Genomic DNA, 14,042 nt, shown 5'->3' with positions numbered 1-14,042 from the left:
GCTTGCCATTTCCTTCTCCAACTCATTTCATAGGTGAGGAAACTGTGACAAAGGGTGGCCTGCAAGGTGTCTTCCTCTGACATAAATGACTTGCCCAGAGTCACACAGCTATTACATGTCTAGGACAAGATCTGAACTTAGGGCATCTTGATTCTAGGCCTGGTGCTCTACCTACTGTGCCCCTATTTCAGCAAGTACATTGATATAATTTCCAATCTAATAGAGATAATGTGAAGTACTGGAAAGAACAATGGCATGCAAGTCCAAAACAAACTTGAGTCACAGGTCTATCAATAACCAGCTGGGTAGCCTCAGGTAAGTCACAGGGTTTCTTGGCATGTCACTTTCCTCATCTGTTTAAAAAAAGAGCATTCTAACATTCAATGAGTCCATTTCAAATCTTAAAAAGAAACTACTTCTTTTGTCTTTGGCTTAAAATTTTCCAGGAGGCACTAAATTTCCTTCAGTGATCTATTTGCCTCCTGTACTTGCAAGTGTTACTCCTTCTGATTGTCCTCATCCTAGCAATTTATTTCCCTCCACTGAAAAATGGAAGTACTCCGAGTTACTTATACTTCATAACTTCTAATAGTCATGAATAGAGTAGCTCACACCACTGGGCTAGGGTTGAACAAGCAAGCAGAACCTTGGCTTCTGATTAGGAACCCCCCCTTCCCCCCGATAAAACTCCAGCTCCACACAGCTCATAAATTCCAAACCCCAACCACAAACTATTCGTTATGACAGCCTAACAAAGAATTCACAATTGGAATACAGAAGGTAAAAAAATGCAAAAGCAAAAAAAGAAAAAATTCAGAAGTGAAAATTCTACTTGTCACTATCTATTCCTGACCCACTTACAGGATACAAAGAGATTTTAAAGGGAGAGTTACAAGAATCATTCTCTCAGGCCTGGGCCCTTTTAACCAATAAGACATGGCAGGAAGATTCAATCAGGGCCCAGCAAGAAATGGCTAGAGAGAAGGATTGGTGGCCTGCAAGGTGCCTTCCTCTGACATTAAGTAAGAAAATGATCAAAAATAATAATGAAAAAAGATAAAGAGGAGCTCAGAGAATCAAATAAACAGTACAGGCCAGAGAGGGTTAAATGAATTCGGGATGCCAACCTGGAATGCTGATACAATATTACAGTCTGGGTTCATCTAAGTTAGCAGTTCAAAGCTCAGAAGCAAAGAAGCTCTGTAAAATATACTAATATACTAAGAACTGAGAAAAAGAAAAATAGAGAATTCTAAGTTTCCCAAACTATACATATATATTAGATATATATGTTCATATGTATATACATATACATATATATGAATCAGATCACTTGGTAGAAAAGGGAATCAAATCTCTTCCTCCTCCTTAGAAGTTTCCAAAAGCTCCAAGTCCTAAGAATAACTAAACAACTCAAGACTGTTCATGAAATTTCCACACCTCACTTCATGAAATATATGCCAATTTTCTTTTGCTAACTACATAAAACCATTCCTTATAATTCAGAGACAGTAATGTAGACCTAACATCAAAATTAAAAATTAAAATATTCTACTCTGTTCTGATCTACTTAAGTTATTTATCATGTCCTTGCCCTTTCTGCATGTATAAGGACAGACAAGGAGTGACAGGAAGGAGAAAGATCATAAATATGTTGGTTCACAATCTCCCTGTAAAAAATTAAAAAAAAATCAATTCTATAATTCTGCAGAAAATCTCCAACCTTTTGAAGTTTGCAATTTGATAAGACAGTTTGATGAGGATGCATTTTCTAACTGTGCTAGTCCAGTTGTGGGGTCCAGTTATTATGGTCTCTCAACTATCCATTAATGACTACATTTTGAGAACATGTATATATGACAAATACTTTATATTTCTGAAACTTTAAACCAGTTCCCAATGATCTCTTTTCCCACCAAAATCATGGATCATATAGCACTTGTAGACAGAATTTGTTCTTTAGTCTAATGTTGAAAAATAGAATTCTTCACCATAAAACCATGCAAATAAATACTATGCACTATTTTTGAAGTTCAAGTTATCCCCTCACTCAAAATCAGCAGTGTGAATGGGGCAGCTGCATGTAATTGTATTTTAACCCTCTCGTTTCCTATCATGATGCAAAATGGGCATGTGTTCTCTCATAGAAGAGACCCTTAATTTACTCACTTCAGGAACTTTATCACACATGGGACAAACAGAAAGCAACCATCCTATCTGCTTGTCCAGAGTCAGAAAAGTTAAGATGAGTGACAACTCTATTAGTGGTTGTAGAACTTATCTAAAGGAAAATGACAGCCCCTTCTAATCAACCAGAATCCTTTTAAAGGCATATGTAATTTGGAGAGAAGTGATGAGAAAACTTGCTCATATAACAGCATGTTCCTGTTTATCTCAGTGACCTGAAGGGCAGAACAGCAAAGCATTGAATGCACGGCAACACTGTTTAATAAAAAGGCCATTAAAAAAGGTTTTGGCAAGTCAAAAGTCTGACAACTTATAAAGGACAAAATATAACTATTGCACTTAGGATTAAAATGAAATTTGTTAATTGCTACTTTTCCACTCATCTTTAGGGTTCATCACCTAATGTTGATATGAGCCTACATGCAGTTTTAGAAGCATCTGCAATTGGGAGCTGAGGCTCCAGACAAAATCTAAGCACACTGACTGAAATGCAAACAAATACTCAGTTATGGGGACTCTTTATGAAAACTCAGAACTGTGCTTTTTAAAAGAAACCACTACCTCTTAACCTGGCTTTAAGTCAGTTTGAAAGATGTGGCCAAGAGCTGCCTATCCCTAATATACCTGTCCACAGAGGCACAAGCTTACTGATATTAATGATGTGTTAACCAATGTAAGCCTACAACAGGGAGAGAGATGCCCCAAACCTCAAAGAAGCAAACCACAGAAATAAACCACCCAGCGAAAATGTAAACTTTCTTCCATCTTTCATGTAAAGCTACTTTTCTAGTACTTAAATTGGCGGGGGGAGATAAAGAGGTGCTAACTGTGGCAAATGTGAAATCATACTGAACTCCATGTAAAATACCCCTTTAGAGTTCAGTCTTGCTTCCCTACATTACCTCTTTTCATCATTCTATCTTGACTCACTCATTTCAAATTCAACAATCCAACTCAACAAACATCAAGTACCTACTGCATGCAGGGAGCAGTATGCCAAGAGCTATGGGAAGGATTTCATTTTATAGAAAGTCACCTTTCAGTGGTTACAGGCCACCCAAATCCTCCTCCTCCCCATCATCCCCTTCCAGAAGGGCTCCTAGAAGAGAAGATCTGCACATACCCACCCTGCCTCCCTCCTTACGTCAGGCCATTTTCCAGAGGCAGCAGCAGCCACCAAGAAGGTGAAATATACCATATTACAGTGTGATGTGGTCCTTCTAGGTCTGCTTATCTTTATATACAAAGCAAAATAAAGTGGTATTTAAAAGCAAGTCAGGATGGAATCTGGCTGCACAGACACCTAACTCTCAGAGCCACACTTTCAAAGGGGGCAGGGGAAACAAGATATATTAATAGTATATATTAATAGTACAGTAGAGCCAGTCACTGAGTTTCTTCTGCCTACTTCTTTAGCACTTTCCAGTATGCTTTCTTTTTCCCTCCTCAATCAAACTGATTAAATCTTCCCATACCAAGTCTGACATCAGTGTATGGCATTATAACTAAAATCTCTCATCTCCCACCTTCTAAGTGAGTGCCCCTGGGTACCAGTCCTCTCCTCCTTCTGTCCCTTGGGCCCCTGAATGCTTAGGTGTTGACACGCAAGAACGCAACCCAAATGGCCTGCCCTCACCTCAGAAAACCCCCTTCATCTCTGGTTAGAACTCTCACACCCATTCCAAAATTGCCCTTTTGTTGTTGTGGTTAGTTTCGACCTGGCCACAGAGAGATGCGGACTTCTCTTGGGATTCTAATCCACTCCCCCTCCCAACTTCTAACCCCTAGGAAAAATTACCCCAGTGCCAAAACAGCCCCGTGCAAGCAGATGCAAAGTCTCAACCTCGCGCCGGCCCACCCTCAACCCACCCCGCCCGGACTCCTAAGTTTGCACCCAGACGCTTGCAGAAACAAATGCGCTGGGAGAGACCGGAGTTAAAAGCTGAGGGGCACCCGGGGTGAAGGAGGGAGGGAACGGGACCAGCGGCGGTAGTCATTACCTCTTCCAGCAGTGTGACCGTGTTCCTGCAGTTGTGCAGCCGGGTGGTGAAGCTGGATGTGGTGGGCGAGTTGTAGTCCTCGGTGGTCTCGGCGATGAACTCGGACACGGAGATCTGGTCCGGCATCCTGCCCAGGAGGCGAAACACAAGCGAAGGTTGGGGAGATGAGTAACAATGAAGCCTCCCGGAGACTCGGAGAGGCGGCTCATGAACACCCCCAGCGGAGAACCGAACCCGTCTGTCCGAGAGAGCCCCGCGCCTGCTGCGGGCTCCTGCTGCTGTCTCTCACCCAAACCCGGCGCGGCCGCCTGCTGCCCTCCACCCTGGCCGGGGGCTGCTGCTGGAGCTGCCGGGGCCGCGGACCTTGGCGCTAGCTCCGGGGGTGGCTCGCACTCAGTGGACGCTCCGGGCAATCCTGCTCCTAGGCGAGCAAAGCTGGGGAGGCTGGCGGAGCGAGATAAGTGAGATGGGTGCAGCCAAGGAGGGAGGATCAAACCAGCCAGCAAAGGAAAATGGGGGAGAAAAAAGAAAAAGAAAAGAAAGGACCCCTTCAAACTCCGTGTGGAGCCACGGCTGCAGGAGGAGGGGGGGACCTGACCCGCCTCTCTCGGCTCATCCCGGCGGCAGCTTCTCTGCAGCAGCTCGCACCCGGCGCACAGAGGAGGCAGCGGGGGGAGGGGATGCAGGCTAAGAGGACAGCCTGCCCCTGGGATCAGCCGGCAGGGGAGTCCTGCTTAGGAAACCGGGGAGGGCGGGAGATGCCAGCGAAGTTCTCCCCGTCTCTTCCCAGGGCAGCCCCGAGACTCTTGACAGTCGAGAGCAGACTGAGCACACTCTTCTAAAGCGCCTCTCCCGCAACAGTCACGGGGACAAACAAGGAAGTGCTCTGCGCAGGCGCCAGAACCCTCGCTCGCCTCAGCTTTCCCTCCCTCTCTCCCCCACTCCACCCCCCCATCCTAGCCACGACCTCCCTCCCAATGTCCCCCCTTCCCTTTCCACCCCACCCCCAGTCCGTTTGCATCTCCCAATCCCCTTCCTTACGCACGAGGCTTCCGAGCGCACTCATCCACCGTCCCCACCCCTTGACTTATTACCCCAGCCCAGTTCTCCGTCCCCCGCGCGCTTCTGCTCGCGCCTCCGAATCTTACCCCGGGGACGGAACGTGCTTCCTTGCTCCCAGGGATTCTCCCTGGGGAGGCGCGAGGCTAGGCTTAGGGGGCGAGTGGGCAGCAGAGAGCAGGCCAGTTTCAGACAAAACCCAACGTAGCCCTCCAGTCCCCGGTCCAACTCCCCCCACCCCCATGAGTTTGTGGGTAATGTTCCCGCGGCACAGGGGGGCTGGGGCTGAGGGAAAGATTACTTCATCCTCTAATGGTTGCATTTTCAAGAACGTTTTCCGAAGGGGGGCTGAAAAGTTAAACACCGAGAAATATATATGCAGAAAGGGGAGGCGTCTCCTGCAATTATGAAAGGCCGTGTTTAGTTTAAAGGGGGCGAAAATTGGAGGGGGGCGCTTGTCTTGGGTAATGAATGATGAGATGTCACTAAATGCGCTGTGTGGTTGGTCCTCATTCCACGCAAAGCTTCCTTCCTACTCGCCCTGGCCGCCGCCTCCCATTCTCCCTTCCTCCTCACCCCCCCCCCCATCCCTTTTTTCTGGGTGCACACTCTGCGCTGGTGGATTTGTTTTTAGCATATTTTACCGGATCTCTAAATGCTAAGTGCAACCAAAGAAGATTCACTATTTTTGCATCCTTTTTGCAGTGGAAGTAAAAAGAAAAGGGTCAGAGAGAAGGGAAAAAAGGCATCTCCTGGAAGTATAAGTAGTGAACAAAATTAAACAGATGCAAGGCAGATTTCCTTGGAAAAGGAACCAGCAGACTGCTCATTTCTCTGCCACTGCAGATGGCTATTTTTTTTTTAATAAATAAATCGACTTAGTCCTAGGGAACCATTTATTTTCTCACCGTTGATTGCTGATAGAATTGAGAGAAGAAAGCATTTCCCGAGCTTTAGAATCTGTACTATGATTCAGTCACCTAAAATATATACGTTTAAGATTTGTCTGTCTACCATTGTGGCCAAATGTGAGGACACAGAATGGCATTTAAATTGTAAGAACAGCTTGGCATCGTTTGGGTAGACTTCCGCCCAACAAAGTACAGCTCAGTGGCCTGTTAGCTAAGTACCTGGACACATCCCAATTCTTCCTATCAGCTAAAGATCTGTCTCAAGGACAAGACTTTAGATTTTGTGGAACTACTATTTTTGCCATGCAATTAAACTCTTCTTGCCAGGGTGGAATCATAGATTCATAGAAAAGTAACAGTTTTAGAGTTGGCCTGGATCTTGCAGATTATCTAATCCTAGTCTATGTGACCCTGGGCAGATCACTTTAAGCCTCAATTTCTACATCTATAATATGTTCACAGCCTATTTACAGAGTGGTCATTAGGGAAATATTTTAAATCCTTAAAGTGCTACATAAACGTGAATTGTCATTAATCCTTAATAATAACTCAAATTTACATAATGATAAAACTAGCACTTTCCTCCCCAATAGCACTGTAAAGTAGGTTGTACAAGTTATATTATCACCATTTTATAGATGAAGAAACTAAGGCTGTTAAAGGTTAAACCATTTGCCCATATGTTTAGAAAGTATTTAATTCAGGATAAAAGCAGTTGGCACAGTTCAAATTCAGCCTCAAACACTAGCTGTGTGACCCTGGGCAAATTATTTAATCCTGTTTACCTCAGTTTCCTCATCTGTAAAATGAGCTGGAGAAGGAAATGACAAACTGCTTCAATTATCTTGGCCAAGAAAACTCTAAATGGAATCACAAAGAGTCAGACGTAAATGAAGAACAAAAGTCAGAATTTTCAGATAAAGAAATCAAAACTATTAATAAGCACATGAAAAAGGGTTCTAAATCTCTTATAATCAGAGAGATGAAAATCAAAACAACTCTGAGGTATCACCTCACACCAAGCAGATTGACTAACATGACAGCAAAGGAAAGTAATGAATGCTGGACGGGATGTGGCAAAGTTGGGACATTAATGCATTGCTAGTGGAGTTGTGAATTGATCCAACCATTCTGGAGGGCAATTTGGAACTATGCCCAAAGGGCGATAAAAGACTGCTTACCTTTTGACCCAGCCATAGCACTGCTGGGTTTGTACCCCAAAGAGATAATAAGGAAAAAGACTTGTACAAGAATATTCATAGCTGCACTCTTTGTGGTGGCAAAAAAAATTGGAAAATGAGGGGATGTCCTTCAATTGGGGAATGGCTGAACAAATTGTGGTATATGTTGGTGATGGAATACTATTGTGCTCAAAGGAATAATAAAGTGGAGGAATTCCATAGAGACTGGAACAACCTCCAGGAAGTGATGCAGAGCGAAAGGAGCAGAACCAGGAAAACATTATACACAGAGACTGATACACTGTGGTACAATCGAAGGTAATGGACTTCTCCATTAGTGGCAATGCAGTGATCCTGAACAACTTGGAGGGATTTATGAGAAAAAACGCTATCCACATGCAGAGGAAAAACTGTAGGAGCAGAAATACAGAAGAAAAATAACAGCTTGATTACATGGGTTGATGGGGATATAGACCCTAAATGATCACCCTAGTGCAAATATCAACAGCATGGAAATAGGTTTTGATCAAGGACACATGTAAAACCCAGTGGAATTGCAGGTTGGCTATGTGAAGGGGTGGAGGAAGGGGAGGAAAGAATATGATTCTTGTAACCAAGGGAAAATGTTCTAAATTGACTAATTAAATAAAAATTTCAAAAAAAACAAAAAAACAAAAGCCAGGATTTGGACCCATCTGACATTTGAGTTTTATGTTGTAGTTCTGAGGTTCTTAAACCTGGTATCCCCAGTACCCCCAAGAGGAAAATGGATAAACTTCAGATGGTATATAAATTCATTTTAAGATGATATATTGATGATAACTTTTTAAGATAATTGCTTCCTTGGTCACCCTATTTTATTTTAAGCATTTGAAAGCATCATTCTAAGAAGAGAAGTCCTTAAGTTTCACTAAATTGCCATAGAGGTCCATGAGACAAAAAAAAAAAAGGTTGAAAACCCCTGCTCTATTCAGAAAGCTAGAATACTTTTCAATGCTTATTACAACATAAGTGATCATCTAACCTCTGACTCATGAATCAAGAGCTTAAGAGACGTAAGAGCACATCTAAATCTAAATCTTTCATTTCAGATAAAGACATTAAAGCCCTGTGAAGTCATAGAATAATAAATTTAGGGCTGTAAGTGACCTTGGAGGTTATCTAGTCTAACTACTTCTGTTTCTGATGAAGTACCTAAGGCCCAGGGGGCAGCTAGGTGGCATGGTGGATGGATAGAGTGCTATCCTAGAATCAGAAAGACTCAAATTCCTGAGTTCAAATCTGGCCTCAGATACTTAATAGTTGTGTGATCCAGGACAAGTCTGTTTACCTCAATTTTCTCATCTATAAAATAAGCTGGAGAAGGAAATGGCAAACCACTCTAGTATCTTTGCTAAGAAAACCCCAGATGGGGTCATGAAGAATCAAACATGAGTGAATGGCAACAAAATTAAAGCCCTGAGAACTTACCATGACTTGTCCAAAGTCATGTCATAAATGGCAGAGATAGGTTCTCTCACTCCAAATCCATTACACTATCCATTGTACTACATTGGATAAAATGACCTGACAAGATCATATGGGTAGTAAATGGCCATGCTAGCATGCAGACTTAGGTCCTAATGCCACCAAATCCAGTGGTCTTGCCATTATGCCACTGCCCCAGTGATAGGGAACTCACTAATTTCAGGGGGAAAAACCTATCCTTTCCTATATATGAACTGCCTCCTTATATGGAAAAAAGAACTGATTCTCTGCAAAATTGTCCCCATTTGGTCCCAGTTCTCCCCCTCTGCTGCTAGCCGAATAAATCTAATCCTTTTACATGAGGGATTTATTTTAGTAGGTAGTTATTTTAATAATGATCAAATAAGTTGAGAATATCTAAAGCGTCAATTAAATACAGGCAAAATAAAGGTGAGAATTTTCTTTAGAGAGCCAAAGAGAGGATATTTAAATGGGCACACCAAAATGAAGACTATTTCCTCTGATTTCTCTGAAAATTGAGCATTTCTTCACTTGAGAAATAACCTTGTGAATTTATCTGGATAAGACCTCAAACCCAACTTTTTTTCCCCTTATTAACCCACAAATAATGATTTTATATTTGGTATATTTTCCATATGAATGAAGGTAAAAGGAAGAGCCCTTAAAATATTAAACTAAAATAAAGTAAACCCTTTAAAAGTCTAAATTATTATTATTATTTTTAACCCTTACCTTTGGTCTTGGAATCAATACTGCGTATCGGTTCCAAGGTAGTGGTAAGGGCTAGGCAATATAGGTTAAGTGACTTGCCCAGGGTCACACAGCTGGGAAGTGTCTGAGGCGAGATTTTAACCTAGGACCTCCCATCTCTAGGCCTGGCTCTCAATCCACTGAGCTACCCAGCTGCTGCCTTAAATTCTAAATTATTTGAGAAATTGCTCCCACCATTCATAAAATTGGATTGAGGCCTAGTTCTGCCATTAATTAGTCTAACAATCTCTCTCTCTCTCTCTCTCTCTCTCTCTCTCTCTCTCTCTCTCTCTCTCAAACCTTTACCTTCTGTCTTAGTTTCAATTTTCAGACAGAAGATCAGTAAGGGCTAGGCAATTGAGATCAAGTGATTTGTCCAGGGTCATATAGCTAGGAAGTTTCTGAGGCTATATTTGAATCCAGGTCCTACTAACTCCTGACCTGGCATTCTCTCCACTATGCTACCTAGCTGCCACTTTACAATATTTTAAATAAGGCAACTGAAGGGTACAATGGGTAGGGCTAGAATCAGCTGTATGACCCTGGGAGAATCACTTAAACCCTGTCTGTTTCAGTTTTCTCATTTGTGAATGAGTTGATCAAGGAAAAGGCAAACAACTCCAATGTCTTTGCCAAGAAAACCTCAAATGGGGCCACCAGGCACTTTACAGTGATTATCCCCTTTGATCCTCATCACAACCTTCAAAAGTAGCTGCTATTATTATCTCCATTTCACAAATGAGTAAACTGATGCAAACAGAGGTTAAAGTGATTTGCCCAGGGTCACACAGTTAGTAAGAATCTGAAGCCATATCTGAATTCAGGCTTTCAAGGAGATTTCATTGAAATCAAATTACTTGCCCAGGGGTCCTATCAATGATGTCAAAGCTGAGATGAGAATCTCCAATACAAGACAAACTCACTGCTCTGAAATTCTCTGAGCCTGTAATTCCATATATAGTATATTTCACTTTACCTGCATAGACAGACGAAGAAGGCTATTAGAGCAAGTGAACGGGTATTGACAGAGAATTGTATTTTTTCTTTTTTCATTTATAATCTCCCCTTTGTAGAATTCTGGAGAGCACAACCTGCTGTGGTCAACTGCTGTTTCAGTTTCCTTTGCAGATTATGTTATATATCTGCCCCTCCCTCGACCTTAGCTTGCCAAGAAAGGAATATCTGAACAATGAGACACTGTGCCATGGTAAACATATACCTCTTCTCACTTGGTTTGAAATTAGACTTTCAAAGGTTCTTACCTTGACCAACCATTCCCAAAGAGCCTTAGTCATAATTCTCTTTCAGTGGGGAATCATGACCCAGTCTAAATCATTTTTATTCCACATTTTTCAAGTGAACCATAATTTCTGAAAATGGACATACTGCTACGTACATTTTTAAAACACAGAAAACTACCATTGAGATGGCAGGGGGCATGGTAAAGACTTGGGGTCCTATCCCACTTCTGCTGCTGGCTATGAGATCATAGTTAAAGGTACTTAACCTCTGTGATGCTCCGTTTTTTCCTCTATAAAATAGTAATAATAAAATCCATAGTACTTACCTCAGAACATTGTTTTAAGGCTCAAATGAACTAATGTATATAAACTATTTTATAACTTTAAAGCATTAGATGAATGCTAGTTTTTTTAATTATATTTAGAAAGGACTTCCTTTCCAAAATCTGTGATCTTTTCTTTGCCAAGAAAATGGAAAATATATAAAATAATCATCACCACTGCCTTTGCCATCATAAAATAATTGGAAAGATAGATGTAGATATATGCATACACAGATATATACTTATATCTATGTACAGATAGATATATGTATCTGGGTGTGTATGTATGAATCTAGCTATGCATATAGCTGGGTAGCTAGGGGGCCCAGGGGATAGAGTATTGGGCCTGGAGTAGAGAAGACTCCTCTTTGTGAATTCAAATCTGACTTCAAACACTTACTAGCCTTGTGTCCGTGGACAAGTCACTTAACTTCATTTGCCTCAATTTCCTCATCTATAAAATGAGCTGGAGAAGGAAATGGCAGACCACCCTAGTATCTTTGTCAAAAAAAAAACCCAAATGGGATCATGAAGAGTCAGACACAACTAAAAGAAACAATTAAATAACATATATTATTAGATATATCTTTAGCACCAGCATTCACATCTAGTCTATCTCAAGCTCATAGTTTATTGCTGAGCATAGCATGGTTCCTGGTTAAATGAAGGCATTACTAATGATAATGTCAAAGCAAAAAACAAACAAACAAAACAAAAATAATGAGTGTCGTGCTCTTACAGAGGATGACAGTACTGACCCATTGGCAACAGGTCATATATTATTATATTTTTTTCATTAATGAGAAAACATTTGCAAGCCTCCTTGCTCATTATAGGGGATAAATTTGCAAGATGGCTGACTGACCTAGGGTTATGAAACAAAAAAGCAAACTAATTCATGTTAAGATTGAATAGGGATCTAGACATCTGTGTGAATCCAGTCAAAAGGGACAGGGAGGTATTTTTGGCATTTATAGCAATCACACTTGCAATTTAATTCCTCCAGGGCCCAACATAAATATAAAAATTATCAGAAAAGATTGATAAATAGAAACAAGCAAGATGTAGTTTCATATTGTTATGATTAAAATTATTTCAAGAGTGATTTTGGGTAAGAATTAGGCTAACATTATAATAACCAATAGATTGGTAGCTTAATGGCCCTCTGGATTACCAAAGACCCCAAAAGCGCTTTAGGCAGAACTATAAATAAAAGTGTTTTAGGAGCTCATTATTCAGTCCCTCTCTTGAATATTCCAAGACATCTCTAATTGGTAGATAGCTAAGTAAGAGGTGGTCCTATGAAACTAAGCACCCCTCCCCATCTCTACATGATAGAGGACCTTTAGGAAAAGAATCCCTGTCCCTTTCATTTATTAACCAAATGTTGTTAAAAGAAGGACATTCTCAATTCTAAAAAAGGAGAATCTCTGACCCAGAACCCTGACACAGGAATACATAAAATTCTCTCTAATCCATACCCTTAAGTAGAAATGAATATAATATACAAAAAATAAATTCTCACAACATACACAGACACACACATCTGTCTATGTCAAATGATGCCTTCTCTAGTGTGGAGAGGAGAGGTAGGGAGGGAGATACTTGGGACCTTTAATATAAGAAACAAATAAATGTATTTTTTAAAATTATATATCAGGTTTAGTTTTATAATAGACATATCAGAATTTTGTGGTATGGGGAAGGAGAAGGACATCTAGGTTGCACAATAGAGCATCAGCCCAGTAGTCAGAGAGACCTGAATTCAAATCCTATTTCAGATACTTACTGGTTGTGTGACCCTGGACAAGTCACTTAACCTTGTTTTTCACAGTTTCCTCATCTGTAAAATAAGCTGGAGAAAGAATGGCAAACCATTCCAGTATCTATGCCAAGAAAACCCTAAATCTGGTCAGGAAGCATCAGAAACAACTGAACAACAACAAAGGAATGAGCACCGGATTTAGGAATCACGGAATTTGTGTTTGAATCCTAGCTATGCTATTTATTTCCAGTGTGTAGTTCAGTTCAGTCCTGTCTAATTCTTCATGACCCCATTTGGGGTTTTCTTGGCAAAGATACTGGAGTGGTTTGCCATTTCCTTCTCCAGCTCATTTTATAGATGAGGAAAAGGAGGAAAAGGAGGCAGAGTTAAGTAGCTTGCTTAGCATCACATAGCTAGAAAGTATCTGAGTTCAGATTTGAATACAGAACCTCTGGTCTCTAAGTATGACTCACTCTCTACTGAGCCACCTAACTGCCCTGAGAATATTCTTTTGAAGGTCCTCAAACATCACAGAAATCCCAGGCTTGAAAATTATCTCAAAGGTCATTTTCTCCCAAGTATATTTGAATAAGAATCTTTTCTATGATATTCTAAACAAGATTTCATATAAATGAGGCCAAAAGTCCCTCAGTGACTAGGAACCTACCACCCCTCCAGGCTCCCTAGTGGAGCAGCTGGGTGGCTCAGTGGATTGAGAGACAGGCCTACAGGTGGGAGGTCCTAAATTCAAATATGGCCTCAGAAACTTCCCAGCTGTGTGACCCTGGGCAAGTCACTTGACCCCCATTGCCTACCCTTACCATTCTTCTGCCTTGGAGCCAATACACAGTATTGACTCCAAAATGGAAGGTAAGGATTTAAAAAAAAATGGGGGCAGCTGGATAGCTCAGTGGATTGAGAGTCAGGCCTAGAGTGCTCCCAGCACTCCTGGACAACTAATTATTAAGAAATTATTCCTTATAGTAAGGTGTCCCCATGAAGCCAAGCAAAATAAGCCTTATCTCTCTTTCACATGACAGTCTATTTAACTGTGGCAAATCTTCATCCTCTGAAGATGATTTAGAATTATAGAAAATTAAAGCTGAAAGGGACCTTAGAGTTCACCAGCCCACTTCC

The 14,042-nt window shown here is 41.3% G+C and overlaps 1 protein-coding gene across 4 annotated transcripts in view; it reads right to left on the bottom strand.

Annotated features, from left to right (window-relative positions):
* ASAP1 (ArfGAP with SH3 domain, ankyrin repeat and PH domain 1) overlaps window positions 1–14,042 on the bottom strand; it is a 522,736-nt gene that overhangs the window by 391,845 nt on the left and 116,849 nt on the right. For 2 of the 4 annotated variants that reach the window (XM_056823080.1, XM_056823081.1), the window contains one exon: window positions 4,188–4,314. In XM_056823080.1, the coding sequence (XP_056679058.1) occupies window positions 4,188–4,314 (127 nt within the window). Of the gene's footprint in view, window positions 1–4,187; window positions 4,315–4,476; window positions 4,616–5,335; window positions 5,587–14,042 lie in introns of those variants that run through there. The other 2 variants (XM_001381404.5, XM_056823082.1) reach the window with 2 other exon arrangements.

This window comes from Monodelphis domestica, chromosome 3 (assembly GCF_027887165.1).
Source record: "Monodelphis domestica isolate mMonDom1 chromosome 3, mMonDom1.pri, whole genome shotgun sequence".
Classification (NCBI taxonomy): Eukaryota; Metazoa; Chordata; class Mammalia; order Didelphimorphia; family Didelphidae; genus Monodelphis; species Monodelphis domestica.
Note: the sequence above shows the minus strand (reverse complement) of the source record. Positions and strands in the feature narration are given on the sequence as shown.